The following is a 21,740-nucleotide window of genomic DNA, read 5'->3' on the forward strand; positions in this document are numbered from 1 at the left end:
TATAGACGATGGTTATAATGTAAAACAATTTTATTTAATTATATGTATGAGTATTAGCATTTCTCCATATAATTTTCTATGCTTCAGTCACTGTGTACAAATCACAATAAAAACGTAATTCTGTGAAAGAAACATGGTTAAATGGTCGCCTTTACTGATATTACAAATGGTAGCGCACGTTTCAATTTCCCTGAAATTTATAACCCATCCTGAAGCGGATCTCAACATGGTAAGTGGATTTTCCTAATATAGAAAAGGTATAAAGGTATATAAAAATTGTCGAATAGCAGGTATAGCTTGATCCTTCTGCTGACAGTAATTGTATCCTTAAATGCGAATAAGTTAATGTAAGTTGCGTAAGTAAGCTTTAAAGAGTTGAAGAGAGCTGAAAAAAATGTAATGTAAAAGGTTTTATTCTATAGTTTAGCGACCTTTGGGGAACACATAGGTACTTTTAAAAACGCGAAAATACTAAAAATATGTCAATTTTTGCTTAGTAACACACAGCTTTATAGTTTTGAATTACTGATGTATGATATCCACGTTCCCATAGAATTTCATGGTTGTATACTCTCGCACATCCCGGGTTATGGTGTAACGGAGTTTATCACCCATAACGGAGTTATTTATGAAGCAACAGGGTTGTAGGGTTTTTCACCAAATATTCAAGTCTGTGTTTGAAAAATCTTGAAAACTATTTTCTAGTGGAGTCTCTTGTTGTGAGGGTCAGGGCCAGCACCCGAACTGATCTGGAAATTCTGACTCTAGATTCAGATTAAGCTGGCCAAAGTACTATAGAATACATTGGTCTGATCCACAGCGCAACCCACTTTTTTGTGGCATTGCGTAATGTATAATATTTTGTATTGTCAAAATTTTTAGGAGCAAAAAATTAAAAAACACGGATACCCCCTCGAAATTCACGAGGTCATAACAGAAGATAATTATATACTCACGGTACACAGAGTACCACATGGTAGAAAACCACCGAACAATAGAACCAATAGAAGTCCAGTTTTGTTGCTACATGGTATGGGAGCTCATCCAGAATACTTCTTGGTACTCGGCAGGCGTTCCCTGGTGTATTACCTAGCTGATAGAGATTTCGATGTGTGGATACTAAATGCTAGGGGATCACCGTATTCTGAGAAACACAAATATTTTGATGTTGGAGATCCTAAATACTGGAAATTCAGGTAATAGATTCTATAAATAAAAAATAAAAAGAATCTATAACTAAACGCTTCATTTTTGACTAGTAAGATAAATAACGGTGACATAGCACTATAATAAACTTACTGCGAGTTGTGTAATACAGGGGTGGAGTTCAAGGGTGTCATCATCATTTTTTTAATAGTACTTCTATGTCATTAAAATTTAACTCATTTCAAGACATGGCAACATAAATTATTGGTGCTGTAACCATGAAATGAAAAATAAGCGTCTATGAATTCATTTTGTACATGCTAAAAATAGAAAAAAGAAATGGTAAACAGAATTGAAAGCTTTAACATTTTTATTTAATGAAAAATACATTATTGGAAAAGGTGTTCAAAATGCAGCCTCCACATCTTAGAAATCAATTCTACGGTTTTTCAAGGGTCTAAGTCAGCTTTCTTCTATTTACTGTTGTTGAATTTACAAGTCTTCAAGTGGTTCCCAATACACCGAACTCCAAATAAACAAAGTCCAGCATATTCAGGTCTAGCGATATGCTCATTGAACTGATCTGCCAGGTCCAATCAACCTTTGTTCGTTTCATTTAGGTACCCCTTAACCGATAATGAATGAGGAAGAGCTTCATCGTACATGATCCATATACCACGCCTGACATTCATTGGCACTTCTTCAAATAATCATAGTAATACTTCTCTTAAAAATTGTAGTTATCGGGACCCATTCATTTGATTCGTGAAAAGGATGGCGCAGCCAAATTAGAATTTTTACTATTAGTCCAAGCATTATAGAGAAATGCTTACAGAAATTATTACCTGGACAAAAAAAATATGACCGTAAAGGAAATTAAATTTTAAATTGATTTTCTTATTCTTTAAACTCGATCCAAAATGGCGAACATGGTTAAAAAAAATCGTAAAGTTGCAAAAAACGGTTTTTCTAAAATAACTAAAAATATATAGCAGCGATTGAAAAATTATAAATGAGAAAGTTGTAGGCTTTAAAAAGATCTATCGACTGATTTTTTGTAAGTATCGATTGATTTGTTACTTTTCGAGATATATCGAAAAACCCGTTAAAAATCTTCTCTTTTCTTTTCTTCTATAACTCGTTTATATTTTTTAAACACCAATCAGAAGTTTTGTTCAGATTAGATAGAAGTTTGACACAATCATTAATATCTGACACAGACAGATGCATTTTGAGATCATCTGCATAAAGAAGGGCCTCACAATTGAAGTTCCGGGCAATCTCATTAATAAAAACTAGAAATAATAGCGAGACGAAAACCAATCCTTGAAGGACCGCCGAGGTGGCTTTTATTTATGTTGGTCGGAAACCACGTTACTCCAGTGTCTATTTCCTTGGCGAGAGGCATGAGGTGAAAAAGCTAACAAGTGGTTTAGTGAATTATATCATCGACATAGTTCCTGTACCAAATTTGAATTGACTTGGTCAACCGATTTTGAGGATGTAAACAAAAACAGATCTTTTACGGAAACTTGAATATTCTCTATGTAGGAAAGAAATGTTTCCGGAGATATGGACTATTTTTTGAAGAACTTTTTTTAAGGCTTTTTAAATGCATTTTTGAACGACCTCATATAAAAATTTGCTAACTGTAGAATACAGCATTTACAATGTAAATAACTCAATACTAGATTTAATTCTTTAACGGAGGAAAATAATTTCATTTTAAAAATCAATGTATTTCTTATTTTTTAGTTTCCATGAAATTGGAGTATACGATATTCCAGCCAATATAGACTACATAGTAAATAAAACGAACCAGAAAGTTTTCGTTATTGGACACTCGCAAGGTAACACGTGTTACTTTGTTATGGCAACTGAAAGGCCTGAATATAACGATAAAGTAAAAATTTCCAGTGTTTATGCACCTTCAGTTCTTCTGAAATATATGGACTATCCTTTCGCTGTTACATTTTCGTATGTAGTTGAACTGTTCCAGGTATGTTTAAAATTTTATTTGGCATTTAAGCTGACCTTATATGTTAGATGTGTAGATACATATTTGATAAAGAAAAAGTCCTCAGTTTTACTAATCTTACATAACGTCATCGTACTTATGTAAATAAAATTAGGTGCAAAATACATACATTATACATGTTTACTTCCAACTTTTTGATAATTCTAAAAATTTTGTATTAATTTCACATTCCACCAAGTTTATATTCTTCCATTCTACTTGGTGCTCATTTAACGTCTAGTCTTATTAACAACAATTCAAAGACTGACGCTTTAAACTGCTAGGCTAAATTCAGAAAATTAATATGGCAATATTATATTTTAATGCAGTTTTTGTTAATCATATTTCAACTCAATGAATGAAAGTCAATATAGGAATTTAGTCTTTTCAAAATCAGTGACAAATTTCCAATTTTTTTTATCTTATATAGTTTATAGCTTTTCTCATGTGGTCTATATATTAAATTGAAAATACAATGTAGACTTTTTTTCAGCTGATTTATGATATTTTGGGAATGGGAGTTTTATTTCCAGTGAACGATTCTATAGCACTGCTAACAAAAATTTTGTGTTCAGAAACTACATATTTTTTACAATTCTGCACACACCTTTTGTCTGTCATAGGAAGTCATGAATCTCAACTTATTACTAAGGTAAACTGGATACCTACCACTTTAAATGCACAAATGACTGTATCATTCAATTTGGTCAATAAATAGTATTTTGTATGAAAAAAATTGTAAGATGCAGTAATAACAGTAGTTAGCGTAGATCAGGACAAACAGCAGTACCTACACAGTAGTCAGGGCTTTTTCTTGGACAATCACAAAGTTCTGTTTAGTTTTGAGATCTGTATTTTATATTGAAAAATTAGGTAGGTTGGTAGAAAACTCATACACTTTTCCCCATAAACACAGTATTGTACCTAATAGGACAACACTTTTAATTAATATTTTCGCATTATTCAAAGAAGAAAAGAAGATACAGTCCATTCACTACTCTTATGGTGATCGATTTAACTGCGTCACTAGGGTTTGTCCAGTTGTAGGTAAATATTATAGTGTTACTGGTATGTTGTATATTGTATATATATGTTTATTAAGTTGTTCATGGTACTTCAGTGTAGAATGACAGCAAATTAACATTCTGAACATTATTATATTTTGGAATTATACACGAAAAAACTAAATGTTAGAAAATCGAAAAGATTGAACATGTAAGAATTTCACAATGTTTTAATTTTAAATTTTTGTTTTTTGTTTTTCTTATTTTTACTTGTATTACTGTTTCACAGTGCTACCTTTTTTGTCTTTTAACTTTTGATTGTTTTTTTAGTTTACAGAAAAGAAACTATATTTACTTTACATTTTTTTCTTCCAATATTTGTCTCTAGACATTGGAGTTTTATTAATTTTTTTCTTTTAAATTATAATTTTTAGGAAGTTGCTTCCCTACTTTTCAGCGTACGACCCGTAAATATTGCTGCTAGACAATTGTTCCATTACATGCAAAATGTAAAATCAGGTTAGTATTTATAAAAAGTAAAAATTAGAATATAAAAATGGTAAACATATTTAGTTTTGCAAATCTTTTAGAATAACACAAAAGGTGATTAAAATCTTTTGCAATGAAAATTTCATACCTCTATTAGTCCAGGCGGTATCTGTTTTAAAAAGGGCATACTTGGGTAAAACGCATATGATCGGAGATTTTTGCTTTAACGGCTTCTAAAAAACACCAGAAATGATAATTTTTCTATGCAAATAAAAAAAATCGTGGGCTTAATTGTTATTGCAAAAAAGTATAAAAAAATAGAAAAAAAATCATTTTTTTTCTTGGATTTCTCGTCGACAACTTAGCAACTATTCATTTCAGACAAGAATGGAAGAAGAAAAAAAGTTTTGTAATTAAATTTTGAACAACATAGAGTTAGTTGCAATTCGAAAAAATAATTATTGTTATTGCAAAAATCGGAAAAATCATCTAAAAAATTGCAAAAAGTATTAGTTTATTTGTCAATTTTTTTCAGACACTTGAATAATACTTAGAATCTTCATACTTTTCCCAATTAAACTTCTTAGTATATAAAATCATCACACCAAATTTCATCCAATTCGGTTCGATAGTTTTTACATAATAATTGTAAATCTAAAGCCTTTGAAAACTTGAAAATTTCACCACAAAAAGAAGAGCTCTCAAGCTTTAAAATGCTCTTTGAAAAATTCAAATCGGACGATTAGGTGAGCTGTGGTAATTGTTTAAAACATTTTCACAATTATCAGGCTTATAAACAATTGCAATAATTTAATGCCTTTTTAAATTTTTTTTTTATTTTAAAATATGGTTTGAAAGTACTCGGAAAGACCAGTATTTAAAAAAAAAACCAGATGATTCGCCCATTATTTTCGGAGTTATAGTCCGTTAAAGTTAACTCTTATTTGCAGCAAAACTATAAGAGTATAAGGGCTGTTTTTTGAACTAATAGGTTTGTCATTCCGAGTACTTTCCAGATATAATTTTTTTCAAAATTTGCAATCACGGGTGTCCCATTTAAAATGTCACTCAAACACACAGTTACTCCGATCTGAATTCAAAACTGCGACGCTCGGAAAAATTTCACTTATCTGAGATAATCTAATGGACTAATTTCGATGATTTTTTTTTAAAATCGATGTCTCGCAACTTAAAAAATTCAATTATCATATTTTCAACTACCTTTTATTATTAATTATTGGACTTTTGTCATGCCGATAAACAGTTACTTTAAAAAATGATTAATTTATTATGTTTATTTATTATGTTTATTATTTATTTACTATGTTAATATTCACGACCAAAATTTTTGCATGTTGCACAGGTAATACTAGTAAATTTGTTTAAACAATAATTATTTAAATAAACAACTGAAAATTGGTATTAATTTTTAGTTGTACGATAAATTTCTAAAAACAGTGGAAGCAGACGAGTTCGAAATCGATTTTGAAACAAAACATTTTTTTTTATTTGCATAGAAAAATTATCTGATGAAACAGATACCGCCTGGACTATATTTTGTAACCCCAATGTCAATCAAATTATGTTATTACGGCAACAACAAAAAATCCGAAAATATTTCCATTGGTAGGTACGTGTCTACCCTAGGGAAATTACACTGGAAATTTTGACATTTGAGATGACTTTGTCTATCTTATAACTCTTAATTGCAAAGCTCATTCAATCGTTGAATTTTCAAATTCTCTCACTTTCTCTTAATTTTATTTGAATATGACGAGAGAGTTGCGTTAGTCAATCACGTGCCTGCACGAAAGAGAAAAATAGTACCCAAACTTTTTCCTCTCCCTATCACTCGTCTATATACTGTCGCCGTAATGTAGTATATGCTCCAAGGGCTGCACAAGACAACGTAAACTTTTATTTTGAATCATTTTGGCGATATCTTCGATGCCCCTCCATGCCTTTTTGTTAGTTTTTAATCCCTATATATTGTTTATCGTTAGCTTTATTGATACATTTTCTCAGTTTTAAGCTGACAATTTATTTTTTTAGGTATATTTAGACAATACGACTTTGGAGAAATTGGTAATTTGGAAAGATATAAGACAAAAATGCCACCAGAATACAATTTAACAAATGCAGTAGCTCCTGTCGCTTTATTTTATGCAGAGAGAGATGACGTGACGTCTGTCAAAGTAATTTTTAATAATTTGACCTAACAATATCTCATTTCCAGATTTCTTTTAGTGAACATAGTTTGTATGTGAAATTTTATTTTATTTTTGGTTGATTTGATACTATTTGTTACTTGTTTTTTTTAGGGGGCACAGGAAACTATGAAGGTCTTACCCAATGTGATATTTAGCTATAAAGTGCCATATAAATATTTTAACCACATAGATTTCCTTTTTGGTAGCAACGCTTCTACTCTGGTGTATAAAAGAAATGTCCAGTTATTCAAGGATTTTGACAGTGGAAAAATGACATAAAAATAGGATATGATTCAAATTCGTTAAAAATTAAGAATTTTAAATGTATTTTATGTTTTGTATATTCTTTCGCAAATTTTTTCGTATTGCACTGACAAAAGTATTGTTATTATTCCGTTAAAAAAGGAAGTTTATTTTATAATGTTATCAAAATGTTAGGTAGGTATTACAGTAACTATAGTAGGATCGTATTCGATCCAAAGTAGAGCAAAAAATTGTCGGTCATCATTTTTAGGAGGCGTAAAATGAACCATTTCAAATTTAAAATGAAATTGAATGTGAAATCTGAAATACCGCTGCATACACACTGTGTTCTGGTAGTAGCTGTAGTCGCCCAGGTGCATCGAGTGTACGAAGTGGTCGGTTATACGTCAAATACTAACTTGGCGAGCTTGGTCGTAAATCCAAGACTGCTTCCAAAAAACAAGTAAGCAACAGTGGCGCGTACATAGGTGAGATGTAGGTCATATGTGGAATTTAAAAAACAAATTAGATTTATAATAAATTACGTTTAAAATAAATAGTTTATGAGAATAAAGGGATTTTTGTAGGAACAGGGTGCCAGACGTGAACTGATCCCTTTATCCCTTCATAATGCATAAAGAAATTATTCAATCTCTAAACCCCTTAAAACCATACTGCACTGGATCCCTTGACAGGCAATAATTTATTTGCATCGAATATGATTCTACTTCTAATTTCGAGACACATAGTTAATACATTATTATTACCTCTACTTTAATCTATAGATGTGTGAGAATCTGATAATTTTATAACGCAACTGGTTATTCCTCGTCTATCTGTAAGAAAGAAGTCCACAAGTGCTTTAAAAATGGGTCACTAAATGTTTTTTCTCAAATATATTTAAGTCATTCAGTATAATTTAATTATTTTTTGTCAAACTTGATTGTAACATCAGCATCTTTAAAATAAACCACTCCTTATCACTGTATAGATAATACCTAGACACTTAAATTTAAATAAATAACTAGTTGAAACGATTTTATGTAATGGTTTATTTGATTAACAATTATCTTACCCGTTATCCACATTTTTTTTTGTATATATCTCAATTAGTTTATACAAACCTTATGCCACAGATTGTTACTTTTAATTCGTATTATTGGCACAAAACATTTATTTGTTTAATTAGGTACTCATTATTAATATGTTATTGTTTCAAACAAGGATATTTATTACGTAAATGAAGAAAAATACTAATAATTATCAGGATATGGAACATTTTAAAGTTTTCTAATGTAAATATTTATCGGAAATATGCACTATCGATTAGACAAGTACTCATTTACTTTTATTTATAATGGAAACATAGTTATTGACGTTAATTGAGGTGTACCTGTGACGGTATGAGTACAATGTAAATATATCTATTTGTAAAAACTTGACCTACCTACTGTTAGTTACTTTATCCTAAAGTTAATCGCGTTAAATAAAAAATGCATTATTTGAAGATAAATCGATATAAACTCTCTTGAAATTATTATCCAGTGTGTTAATCAAGCACGACATTTTATCAAAAAGTAACGGGAATTGTTAGTTTTCTCAGAAAATATTTATTTATTTATCCACAATCACCAATCAATCATCTTCATGAATTATTTATCATATCCACACATCCACTAGTGGAATAAAGTAATTTTATTTCACTAGTGGAATAATGAAAAAATAATAAACCTATAATAAATCAAATTTAATTTATTTACTTATTAACATTAACATTTACATTTATAGTAATAGACATTTCGTTTTTTGTTTTATCACATTTAACTTCCATTCCGTTAATAACAACCCATGTAGCATTGTTGCCATCATTTTAGAAACGCATAATATCTGCCGAAGTTTGTGAAGAATTTGCATAAGTTACGTATGTCTCTTCCTGTAAGGAACTGCTATATTTTTCTTGGATTTTTCTTGCAATATCAAGTTTGTTAGATATAAACTCCTCAACATAACTTTCTGCTACAGAGGAGCTCTTCCATCCACCATGCAGTTTGATGGTTGTAAGATCAGCACCTTTATTGACCAATAAAGTTGTTGAAGAATGAAGCAACTATTGAGGGTACCTTCGCCAATGTGTTGATTCCAACATGCTGAAAAGTACATCTTAAAAAGAATCTGTCTTGTGTTAGTCGAATTGATCTTTTGCCTTTTGTTTTTAAGATGCTGAAATTGTTATTATTTTATGAATTTTGCCTATATCAACAAAATAATCGACATACCTGTCGATTTTGGTAAGTATACGTTAGGAGAGATCCCTACACCATTGGCCAGTAATCAATATTTGAATATTTTATGGTAAAGGAAACATTTATTGAAGCGCCCTTCAACTTTGGTTTCCCTAGTGGTTTAAACTAATAACAATAATGTACAAGACCTTAGGTGTTTCATGATTAACTTATTAGCCCAATTTTGAAAACATCAGAGCGAAATAACATTTCTGTAAATGTCGATTGTAATAATACTAACAATAATTACTGCAAAGTGTATCGACAACACCTCATGATTCAACTGTACTTTGTGTTGCATACCTATTCTACAAACAAGCATATTTTGTACTGTTTGAAATTGAAAGAATTGCGTATTTTTTAAACAGTTAGACATTTTGGATTTTTTTCTGTGTAATCATAATACATATGCGACTGAAAAAATATATTAGTTTTCTTATCATTTCCCAAATTAATTACTATACATTGTGTTCAGTAAATAATGACATTACTTTTTAAGAGATGATAGAAAAATTAATTCCAAGCTAAAAGCTTCATATGCGCGTGGGTCGTAGTTTGCTTCACTTTCGAGATACAGGATATTGAAATTAGAAAAAAATATGACATATTTTATTAGCCTTTGAGTCAATTGAAGGTCAAGGGAAACCTTTTTTTACGTTTTGCTCGAAGAACGAGCCAATTCGATTGATTTAGATTTTTTTCTACTAAAGTGAGCTTACAATACAATTACAAGTAAATTAGAAATATCTGTAACTATTCATTCCACGAATATAGTTCATGATAATTTTTGGTTATGAAAATAATTCTAAACACATTGTTATGTGTCAAAGTCATAGTTCAAAAAATCTTTCGCGTGACATTTTGATATATTTTAGAAGCTATTCCCTTGCAAAATAACAACTTTGTGTGCAAATATATTTTTTAATTTTTGGCAGAAAAATTCTCATGACTATTTTTGCGAAAAGAGTTATTTCTATTTTGTATTGTAAGCTCACATCTATATAAAAATAATCGTCTTGTTCTTCGAGTAAAATGTAAGAGATCTTCCTTACAAAGAACCTCGCACAAAACATATGGAAATTGAACACCGGCCAATTTTTATGAAACTTCGTATTTTCATGGTCCTCGTCATACTGATCAAAAGTTTCAATGGGCACGAAGTCCTACAACCCCTTACAACCCCCCAAAACCACCCCCAAAGATCAGGGTAATGAACTTGACAGATTACAGGTCAATTGGCTTACGATAATATTTCACTACTGTAGTTGAACCTACAGATACCTATACCATAACTAGGCTTAAGACTATCAATGGGCACCGAGCCTTACGACCCCCTACGACCCCCACCAAACCCTCACAAAACATATGGAAATTGAACACCGGTCAATTTTTATGAAACTTTGTATTTTGATAGTCCTCGTCATGTTGATCAAAAGTCTCAATGAGCACAAAGCCCTACAACCCCTTCCAAACCCTCAAAACCACCCCCAAAGATCAGGGTAATGAACTTGACAGATTACAGGTCAATTGGCTTACCGTAATATTTCACAACTGTAGTGGAACCTACAGACACCTATACTATAACTAGGCTTAAGACTATCAATGGAAACCGAGCCCTACAACCCCTACCAACTCCCCAAAACCACCCCAAAAGTCAGGAGGATGCACTTGACAGATTATCAGTCAATAAAACTACTGAAATATTTTACTACTGCAGTCGAACCTACAGCCACCCAAACTGTAACTAGGATTAAGATTACTATCTCCAAAAGACTTAACCCCCCATCCCTCTCCCTCCCCACCAACTACCAAAGCCTGTCATGTGATTTTTCCCTGCTTACTAGTTGTGTTTAATCGTGAATTCCATCTCAAACCACCTAAACGATCACTACTCTATACTCTCCGACGCCGACCCCTGACAATTGAACCATCCACCCCCAACCTAAATCCCACGGTTGGGGTCGGACCAACCCAGTTCTTATCGAAACCTGGCATGACTTCCCTGCTTACGGCTTATGAAACCGTTCAATCTTGAATTTCATCCTACACCCATCTTATTGTTTAATACCCTTTAATCCACAAAAAGTACCAAAACCTGCCATAAGATTATTTGCTGTTTGTGGGAAACCCTGGCTGTAGGTTCGATTGCAGTAGTAAAATATTTCTTTAGTTTTATTGACCGATAATCTGTCAAGAGCATGGGGGAGTTGATGGGGGTTGTAGGGCTCGGTGTCCATTGATAGTTTTAAGCCTAGTTATGGTATAGGTGTCTCTAGGTTCGACTACAGTAGTGAAATATTACGGTAAGCCAACTGACCTGTAATCTGTCAAGTTCATTACCCTGATCTTTGGGGGTGGTTTTGGGTGGTTGTAAGGGGTTGTATGGCTTCGTGCCCATTGAGAATTTTGATCAGCATGACGAGGACTATCAAAATACGAAGTTTCATAGACCGGTGTTCAATTTCCATATGTTTTGTGCTGGATTCTTTATTTGGTAAAGAGACAGCAACCGAATTTGCGGCATCGATGGCGTCGAAATTTTGATCCTCCTAGTGGCATTGACCCCCCTTGCCTCTGCCAGTGACTAACAAATTTTCATGTGGGTTTTTATTTCTACTTAGATAAATCATTGGCCCAAGGTTCATCAGCCTACATCAAATATCCTCAGAGATATTTAAAGAATGTCATATTTCTATCCTAATTTCAACACCTTGTTTACATTAAACTTTTTGATTACAATTAATTTTTTTACCGCTTCTTATTTACCATTAATTACTGAACAGCCCTACATACATCACCTTCAATGTATTCGTACCAAATCTGTCTATTTTTTTAAGATTTCTTTGTTTCTTGTATTATCGTACACTAACTTTTTGCTTACAACTAATTTTTTACCGTCTCTTATTTCCATTAATTACTGAACAGCCCTATATACATTATCTTCAATGTATTCGTTCCAAATTTATCTATTTTTTTTTAAAGATTTCTATGTTTCTTGAATTATCATGCACTCTAAGTGTCGTTAGACCCTGTGAAATCCACCTATTTATTTAAACTATTACCATCATAAGTTACAATAAAACATTAGAGTTTTAATCACCTAGTCATACATAATTCGATAAGTTGTTGAGTCAAAATTAAAACATTACTGCAATTTTAAGTTCATTATGACAAATTAATTCTTAAAAATGCATAGGAACAACCAAAACTCCAAATAAATATTATACTTTAAAAAATTACAGTAAATGTTCTAAAACGTTTCCGTTTTAGTAAATCTTGAAAGTGAAGATATTATGCTTATAATATGATCGCAATTTATTATACATGTAACCGCAACTGTGAAAACGTGCTCTTTCAGATGTATTTGTATGAATATCCTGAAAAAANTGTATAAAAATAATCGGCTTGTTCTTCGAGTAAAATGTAAGATATCTTCCTTACAAATTTATTTGGTAAAAAAGACAGTAACCGAATACTTAAAACTTTTTGTTTACAATAAATTTTTTTACCGTCTCTTATTTACCATTAATTGCTGAACAGCTCTACATACATCATCTTCAATGTATTCGTTCCAAATTTATCTATTTTTTTTAAGATTTCTATGTTTCTTGAATTATCGTGCACTCTAAGTGTCGTTAGACCCTGTGAAATCTACATATTTATTTAAACTATTACCATCACAGGTTACAATAAAACATTAGAGTTTTAATCACCTAATCATACATAATTCGATAAGTTCTTGCGTCAAAATTAAAACATTATTACAATTTTAATTTCATTATGACAAATTAATCCTTAAAAATGCATAGGAACAACCAAAACTCCTTAAAAAATTACAGTAAATGTTCTAAAACGTTTCCGTTTTAGTAAATCTTGAAAGTGAAGATATTATGCTTATAATATGATCGCAATTTATTATACATGTAACCGAAACTGTGAAAACGTGCTCTTTCAGATGTAATTGTATGAATATCCCGAAAAAAATTAGATCGAAATTTTTTTGCATTTTGAGCACTTGAGAAACCTAGAAATAACTATGAGCACGGGATTAAAACTAATAATGTTTTATTGTAACGTGTGATGGTAATACTTTCAATAACTAGATGGATTTCACAGGGTCTAACGACACTTAGAGTGTACGATAATTCACGAAACAGAAATCTTAAAAAAATTAGATAAATTTGGAACGAATACATTGAAAACGAATTTTTAGAGACAAAACGCTGAGGCAGTACAGTATTGGAGGCCATGAAGGCTTGAAAAAAATGTAATAAAATTTCCAGGGTCGTATTTAAAAAATGAAGTTGATGATGGTCCTGGAGAGACGAAACGTTGATTATGCCATTCAATAGAGAGCAAAAAGTTTCCATTAGAAAGTGTTCTTCTTTTTTCAATATCACCTCAAACAAGACTGAAATTAAACAAAAACGGATTGCCATAATTCCGGTTTTGTTTTCTCAAATATTTCGAAAACTAATCATGTTACCCTTGATTTTTTAGAGGCATAATGTTGGTCCCCTGATTACGCAATTTTTCCCCTATTTAAGCTACTTCATATCTCTTACCGTTTCCGAGATCCCTGTAGTGAGAAGCGAATTTGTAACAGCCTGTATATAGTATTTCTATGTTCTAAGATATTTTTGAATAAAATTATGTTCTAGAAACTATTTAATAATATTGTACTTCATGTTAGTTAGTTCAAAACGATGTAATAGTAGAATAATGGACTAATTTTTAATTTTATTGTTAACGTAATATCTGTTTAGGTAGGTACCTTCATTAATATCAATGATTGCCTACGTACATAATTTTTGCATTATTCAACAATATTCAATAAATTTAAACAACTTGGTACAAGAAACAGGTCGAAAAATATAAATACATATAATAATTATAAGAGTTAAATCTTCCTACTAAAAATATAAAGTAGGTAGGTACTTACATGTTTAATATAGTTGTATAATAAGACAAATAAACATTATTACTACCATCGGTTCCTTTCATTCTATTTTTTCTGTTCATTGAAATTAAACTCATATAAATAAAACATAATTTTCAGCTGGTTCGGTATGTTCAATTATTGTATTTTAAGTTGTCATTAGAATGGCGACACTTAATAATTGAAATGAATTTTTATAATTATCTGTGGCATATGAAAGAATTGTACTTATTTTCGCCAAAAGACTTGGCTTTATTTCGACATTGGCTACTTGATATCGGAAAGACTATACTCGAATAGGTGATCATCTGGGGAAGGTTCGCGATGCTCGCCCACTTTCTAGTGACCTGTATGTCGGTGTACTCACAGAAGCTATAAAACTTTAAACGAGGTCTGTATAGGAAGACATACAATCCCTCGGAAGGTGTGTAAAGCCTTTGGACCTTTGTTTAAACAATGTTAGGTGAGTAAAAGGTCTCTACCCCATGACAAAGTGGGGATTCGGCAAAAATTTCCAGTTTAGGGGTTGCTATTCTCTTGGCGTCGATGTTTGCCCGACGTAAAATAACCAAAAAACAAATTGTCCATTACGGCTCTTTCGCAGGAATAATAAGAGTTTGTGTCTGTCAAATTGCAGAAATTTGATTTCATATTATTTGATTTGATTTGGTTTTAATAGGACTGTTGTTAATGTTTTCTGACTGGAATGTAAGGTTCTGTAATCAAAACAAACTTTTGTTAATATTTCCTATTAAACTGAACAGATCCCGTTTCATGATATTTTTTAACGTTAATGAACTATTTTATGTTCTATTTGGAAGTACCTAATTGAATGTATTAATGTTGAATCAAATATTTTAACAGGTGAATTAGAATTGGAATAAAATAGTGCGCAAAGCAATATGGAGTAAACATTTTCGTGCCTTTGAGGTTATTTTAGAAGGTTTCCCATATGAGAACACAATTTTAGTGGATTTTTGTTCAGTATGTATATTCCTGTTATTATTTTCTATTGGTTGGCCATATCTAAGAAGGGTTCCAATATTGAAAGGAAATTTAATTTTTCGATGATAACGAACGTAATGCAAAACGTTTCGTTTTCGAGATATTTCCAAGCTGGGCAGCCCTATATTATGAAACAGAATAATTATAATGAACAATTTTTAATTTATTTGATGCAAATAGCTTAAAATTAAAATGTTGCGTCCATAATAATTAATTACCTTTTCAAATTTAGGAACTGGCCCACATTACAATATTGCCCCATATATCCCGAGGGTAAGTTTGCAATGATTTATGAGTTTGCGTGCAGGGACAGCTTTGTTATATGTTTATAAAATACGAAACCGAAACCCTAAACTTTAAAATGTCATTGTAGTTCCGTATTGATCTTCAATCAGTTTGTAGCCTGTCAAAAAATCTAAATTAATGAGTGTTAGCAGAGTAATTAAATTGCATTTATACGATTTTGGCGATGTTTCAATACATGTAAAAGTAATTAACATAAATATTTACAACATTTTGTCACTGGAATTTCACTGTAGTTGTTGAAAAGTGTCAGGACAGTAAAATACTACTACATTTGTCTAGGAACTGTCATCGTCTTTTATATTTTTTTAAGGCAATTTGTCAATTAATGAATATTAATTATATAATTAATTAACCTATCATATTTAAGAAGTAGAAATTAATTTATATATAAAAGATGTAATATTCATAACTTTGCACATCGCGTATCAAAAATTATGATAATTTACTTATTTACTATTCAAAATATGCAATTAGGATTTACATAAGTACAGTTGGCGCCATCCAAATGTGAACGGATTTTGGTTGTTATGTAAATTTAATCTGTATTTTATCGTAGTAGATACTTTTTTAGTGGCGTAACACAGAGAGGGTATTGATAGAATTTTATTTTCAGTCTCTTATAGTACTTGATATTTAAAAAGACAACAGAAATAATATAAAGGAGATTAACGAAATAAATCTCACTTAGTTACATATTAGTGGAAGAAAGTTAATAATAAAATGTTATCAATTTTGGATTGACGTTAGTGAAATAAGACAACACAAATTAAGTTTAGTAGATATATTTTAAAGTAAAACAATTATTGAAAAAAAAACAGTAAATAAAAAGTAAAAAACCTTATTTCAAAATTAACAACAAATCTATGGCTATAGAAAAAAATTATATTTGAGCACAGTGACGACTGCAGATCAACAGAGAAACGTTTAACTCTCGCAAAAACTGCTGTTGCAAAATGGGCATTAGAATTAAATATTAATATTTTATTGCAGAGCCATTCATTGCCACAACACTTTGCAATCTTGTTGGCAAAGACAAAATCAACGCTCTCATATCATATGAGTCCACGAGCTCTTCCCAAGCATCTTGAATAGCTTGCCAGAGTTGATTGCGGTTTGATACATTTTCCTAACTAAAAAGCCCCACACATTCTCAATAGGGTTTAAGTCCGGACTTTTTGCTGGCCAAGGCAAAACATTGATGTTGTTGTTATTCGTCCACTCCCTTACTACTCGCGTTGTGTGAACTGGAGAATTATCCTGTAATGAAGAGGTAATTATTTTAATATTTTATTACATACTGACCGTACTTATATCATTTCTTACATGTTGAAATACAAAATTATCAGGAAAAAGTTGTGTCACTGATGGTAGCATCACATTCTCTAAAATATTTGTGTAATTCTCGGCTGTTAATCTCCCAGCAATTTGCCAGCACACTCCAGGACCATGAACGCTTATCCACGCCCAAACATTGACAGAAAAGCGTCCACTATTGGTAGTATGCAGTGTATAATTCTCCTCGAATCTTGAATTCCTAGGCCGATAAACACGTATCCTTCCACGAGAATACTACGTTGTTCCAGAATTCATTTCCTGATGTAGCAGTTCATTTGTTCAAACTGGACTCTTCTTTGTTTATGCTCAGCGGTTAGGAATACTTTGTGAGCAGCAGCGCAATTTTTCAGGCCAGATTGTTTTAGACGTGTTTGTGCTGTTCTGAGAGATCCTGGAAATAATGTTTTTCTTCTCGCTCTTTCACAACGGTTTCGAAAGGATTCTGATAGATAAATTCGACCAAAGCGTTATCTTCCGCGTCATTGGAAACCTTCCCGACACCTTGCCTGATAGGTCTTTGTAATTTCTGTCCTTCTTATCAGCGTTTTTTAATATAAAATATACAGCTCTTACTAACATTTATGTCAGCAGCCACTTCACTCAAAGACCAATTATCTTCTAATTTAGCTATAGCCCTTGCTCTTTGCGCCTCTGTTAAATGCACCGGTATATTTCCCGTTACTTGTTTAGGTTCCACTACGTTTGCTCTAACTGACATATATATTTGACAATTATTGAATTTTACGACGACTATGATTTAAAGTTTAAATTACATGATACAATATTGCCGTTCACATTTGGGTGGCCCGACTGTACATATATTTCTGTAGGGTTTGCTCGTTTGTCTAGCAAAGTGTATGTAAATATATAATTAACATCTTCTTATTAGTGGGATTAAAGCCTATTTTTTAGATGAAACTCTTTTTTCTATGTAAAAGCTTTCGCAATATTTTATTGCTTCTTCAGTTACACTATAAGTTATAGATATAATTATAATAATTTACAATATAAATGTGGATTACTTACAAGAAACTGAGTTATTGATATTTATATATAGATTGATAGATTTTGGACATTGACATTAAATAACATTTCATAAATTTAGGAAAACAAAAACAATAATTATTTTATATTTATATAGAATTAATATTAGTGTTAGTATTACTAGTGCTATGATTTAGATTTTTTATCTATAGAAAGTATGTTGGAAAATATAATGTTAATATCTTTTGTATCTGTTTTTTTATTTAGAGTATTTTCTTCCTGGTTAATATAAAACTGAAGAAGCAATAAAATATTGCGAAAGCTTTTACATAGAAAAAAGAGTTTCATCTAAAAAATAGGCTGTAATCCCACTAATAAGAAGATTTTAATTATATATACCAAAGCCACGAATATCTTTTCTATATGTAAATATATATGTATATAATTAATTTGGAGCTACATATGGGGCATAAGATTAATTTTGCAGGGTTTTATTATATACTATTCAATCAGAGCAATTGCTTATTCTTTATTTATTTTGATATTTTGTAACCTATGGTAAATAATTAAATAAACAATTGTGCTAAAAAAGCCTCAGTCAAGTGACGTTTCTATGAACTTGTTTTATTACAGCCAAATTTTTCACTAAAAAACAGACAAAAAATACCATGACTGTACCACGTACTTATTTCACTTAATTAAAAATTAGATATTAATCTATTTTTTTTTTCAAAACCTGGAGTAACATTTTTTTTTCAAATATTAAAGGAAGAAATAATAGAATAAATATCATATGGTACATGTAGCTATGGAAACAGATAAACAAACAAAATTTTATATTTTAAACCAATTTGGAAAACAAACGTCATTAGTAGTTTTGAAGATGAATTCACATTGATTTTCGAAACGTTAACTAAGTGATATCTATAATTTTCTATTGAATTTATATTTATAGATTTTTTCACGTTATATATGACATCAATCAAGAAAAGATTCAAATATCTGCCGCTACATCTAACTGAATATAAGAAGTTGCTTCTATTATTTGGGGGAACATATAAATCTGAATATCCTTAAACTGACACATCAATTGTAAAGGATAAAATTTTCATTACAGGCTCTGCTTTGTGTCAAATGGAATAAGATTTCGACATGTTATACGTCAAGTTGTCATATTACTTTCAGCATAGCTGGAGATCTGAAAATATAACGAGGGTTGATTTTGTTTTAGAGTTTGTAGGCTGTCTCGAAGTTATTCTAATAATACAGACTATTGTAAATCCCAGAAATATCTTTGAATTCTTTTGTTTTCATAGGATTTTCGGAGTTCAAGGAGTAGTATTTAATCCTGTTAGTTTGTAGGGTGATTCGTTACTATCTAGGTCAGAACAGCTTTGTAAGATTTCCTAGATTATATAATAAGAATTTATTTGTAGTTGGGTACTAGATATATTGCTTTGAGAGAAATTTTGTTAAAGTTATATTAGTCAGAGTAGCATTAATTCTGAAACAATTTTATGACACGAAACAAAGGCAATGATAGAATTTGATCTGCTGGTGATCCATCTGATGCGCGAATTTTGCTTTTTTAAGTAAACCTTTCGTAAATATTAAGAAATTAAGGGAAATATAATCTGAAAGTCTTTGCTTAGGTATCCTCTTTGAAGAAGCGACCCATAGGATAAGAAGAAAACCTACTAACTAACCTTTTCTTCAAGCTTCAGATGCAATGCCATATAATTACCTCTAAAGGCGGGTATCTATTTGTGTCAAATGCCCCGTAACGTAACACCGAACATGTTACGTTACAGCTAGTGGAGACGGAAAATTGTTGCCATGGTACGTGTAACAAATTTGACACGCGTAACTAATCCGGGACGACCCATCAGTTGTCGGTTTTTAGTCGCAGCATCAAAGGGATGCAACAATACTTTCTGCCACATGTTGAGACGGGGTTACCCTTTTAGCCGTAACGTTGCCTGTTGCACATGTGATTTTGTCTTATTTTCTGTTTGGTCAGTCTTTTGTATATGGTCTGGGGTCAGTCTGTTTTCTGCAGTGACTAGGAAGAGTGTGTGTTTCTGTGTTTGTGCCATGAAGTGGAGTAAAGAAAAGATTTCCGGAGATTTCCATTTCTTATTCTGCAAAATTGTTTGATGAATAAAAATATATGTCGCTGCTGCCAATTGCAATTGCAGTGACGAATCCATTATTGCAGTCAGGTTCATACTTCTAGTTTATAAACCTGTGTCGTCTCTTAACCTTATTTTGTTACGTTACGGAATGAATGATACGACCAAAACCACACATACTTTCGCAGCGAACCGTGTCACCTTTTGCAACAGGCCGTAACATGCTCGTTGTTACGTTACAGGGCATTGCCACAAGTGGATACCCGCCTTAAGAGATGTCCTCAGCTATTTACCTCACTACTGAAAAGCTCATATGTACCAAGTTAACCATTGTATTATCAATTAAAGCTGCAAGAGCTCATTGAAGAAGTAACTAATTAACCAAAATGATGCACAAGGAAGGCAATTTGATTTTTGAAAAAGAATCAAACGATATTAATTAATAAAATAAATATTCGTAATTATATTTCGTAATATTTGAGCTATGTGTGATAATATTTCGCTTACATACGCCACTGCATAAAAGCTTCCTATATCAATTACCTCCACAATTGTATTAATTGGTTCCCTTATTATTTTATTTAGCTATGTAAGTCTAGTCAAAAATAATCCTCACTAAAATATTACATGTAAAATGAACATTACAGCAAAACTTAGTCGTGTTTTTAATAAACAACTGTAGTAAGTTTCATTAGTGACACATGTGATGTTGATAAAAATAAACAACTTTATTGTATGATAAACAAATGAGTATTTCAACAATAAAGAGTAGTGTGTGGAGTATGGCAAACAATAAACTAATGGATTTTATTTGTAAAAATGATTATATATTATATTGTGCATACGTTGAGTTGTCTTAGAGGAAATTATATATAATAATACATTGTGGAAACATGTGATTATCGCGTCGCGTCTTATTTATTATTTAAAATACCCAGCGGGTAAAACAGTTATATAATAGAATCCAAGTATTTATACCATTTTCTAATGAAATTAAATAATAAAATAATTTGAAGATATAAGTTTTTAGTTAGTGAAAATATATGAGACAATAGACATAGATACAATGAGACTTTTTCCAATCAACTTTCAACCTACCGTGTCAGAAAGATATTTTCTGGTGAAGTAGGTACCTACCCCAACTCCATCATTGCAATTTATAGTTCTCAAGATGTCGACCCACCTAAGGGTTATAATAGAAAAGGCAAACTTATGACTCCAACCAACTAACGTTGACGAGAACCATAGACTTTCTGATTCCTGATGATTACTTTTAAGACCCGTACCAAAATTTCAAGAACATCAAAAAGTAAGATGATTTGATCCCGTGGTGGACTATTATTTATTCTTTTTGAGATATAGGGCATCAAAGATGTTTTTTTTTAAATAAATATTTGTCAAATCTATTTCAGAGAACAATGTAAATGTACTGAATTTTGGTGCAGGGTTGCTTATGAAGATGTTAAATATTAGTTTTGACCATCTGCTAGAGGTCGCTAATTATGACCTTTCCCAGTGATGATATACATTGCGATTTTTTCTTATTTCCGAAATTAAAATCAATTAAAAGGACGCTGTTCTCAGATTATTGATGGCATCAAAGCAAATTCTTCACAGACTTTAAAGGCTATTTCAAAGAAACTATCCG

The 21,740-nt window shown here is 31.4% G+C and overlaps 1 protein-coding gene across 2 annotated transcripts; it reads left to right on the forward strand.

Moving 5' to 3' along the window:
- The first annotated feature begins 52 nt into the window (after window positions 1-52).
- Window positions 53-7,377, forward strand: LOC108905173 (lipase 3-like). 2 transcript variants are annotated; one of them, XM_018707958.1, is made up of 7 exons: window positions 53-229; window positions 883-1,196; window positions 2,902-3,145; window positions 3,657-3,815; window positions 4,602-4,686; window positions 6,709-6,851; window positions 6,978-7,377. In XM_018707958.1, the coding sequence occupies exons 1-7, from the start codon at window positions 134-136 to the stop codon at window positions 7,143-7,145; spliced, it is 1,209 nt and encodes a 402-aa protein (XP_018563474.1). In that variant the 5' UTR covers window positions 53-133; the 3' UTR covers window positions 7,146-7,377. The 2 variants fall into 2 exon arrangements, with proteins under 2 accessions (XP_018563474.1, XP_018563475.1); XM_018707959.1 differs by lacking the exon at window positions 3,657-3,815.
- Window positions 7,378-21,740: the final 14,363 nt, after the last annotated feature.

Source organism: Anoplophora glabripennis, unplaced genomic scaffold, assembly GCF_000390285.2.
Source record: "Anoplophora glabripennis isolate ALB-LARVAE unplaced genomic scaffold, Agla_2.0 scaffold54, whole genome shotgun sequence".
NCBI lineage: Eukaryota > Metazoa > Arthropoda > Insecta > Coleoptera > Cerambycidae > Anoplophora > Anoplophora glabripennis.

Excerpts from the sequence above, each read along its gene's own strand:
- LOC108905173 (XM_018707958.1), top strand. The coding sequence starts at position 134 with ATGGTTAAATGGTCGCCTTTACTGATATTACAAATGGTAGCGCACGTT. Across the intron at positions 3,146-3,656 it reads ATGTAGTTGAACTGTTCCAG|CTGATTTATGATATTTTGGG; the intron begins GTATGTTTAAAA and ends ACTTTTTTTCAG. Across the intron at positions 3,816-4,601 it reads AATCTCAACTTATTACTAAG|GAAGTTGCTTCCCTACTTTT; the intron begins GTAAACTGGATA and ends TATAATTTTTAG.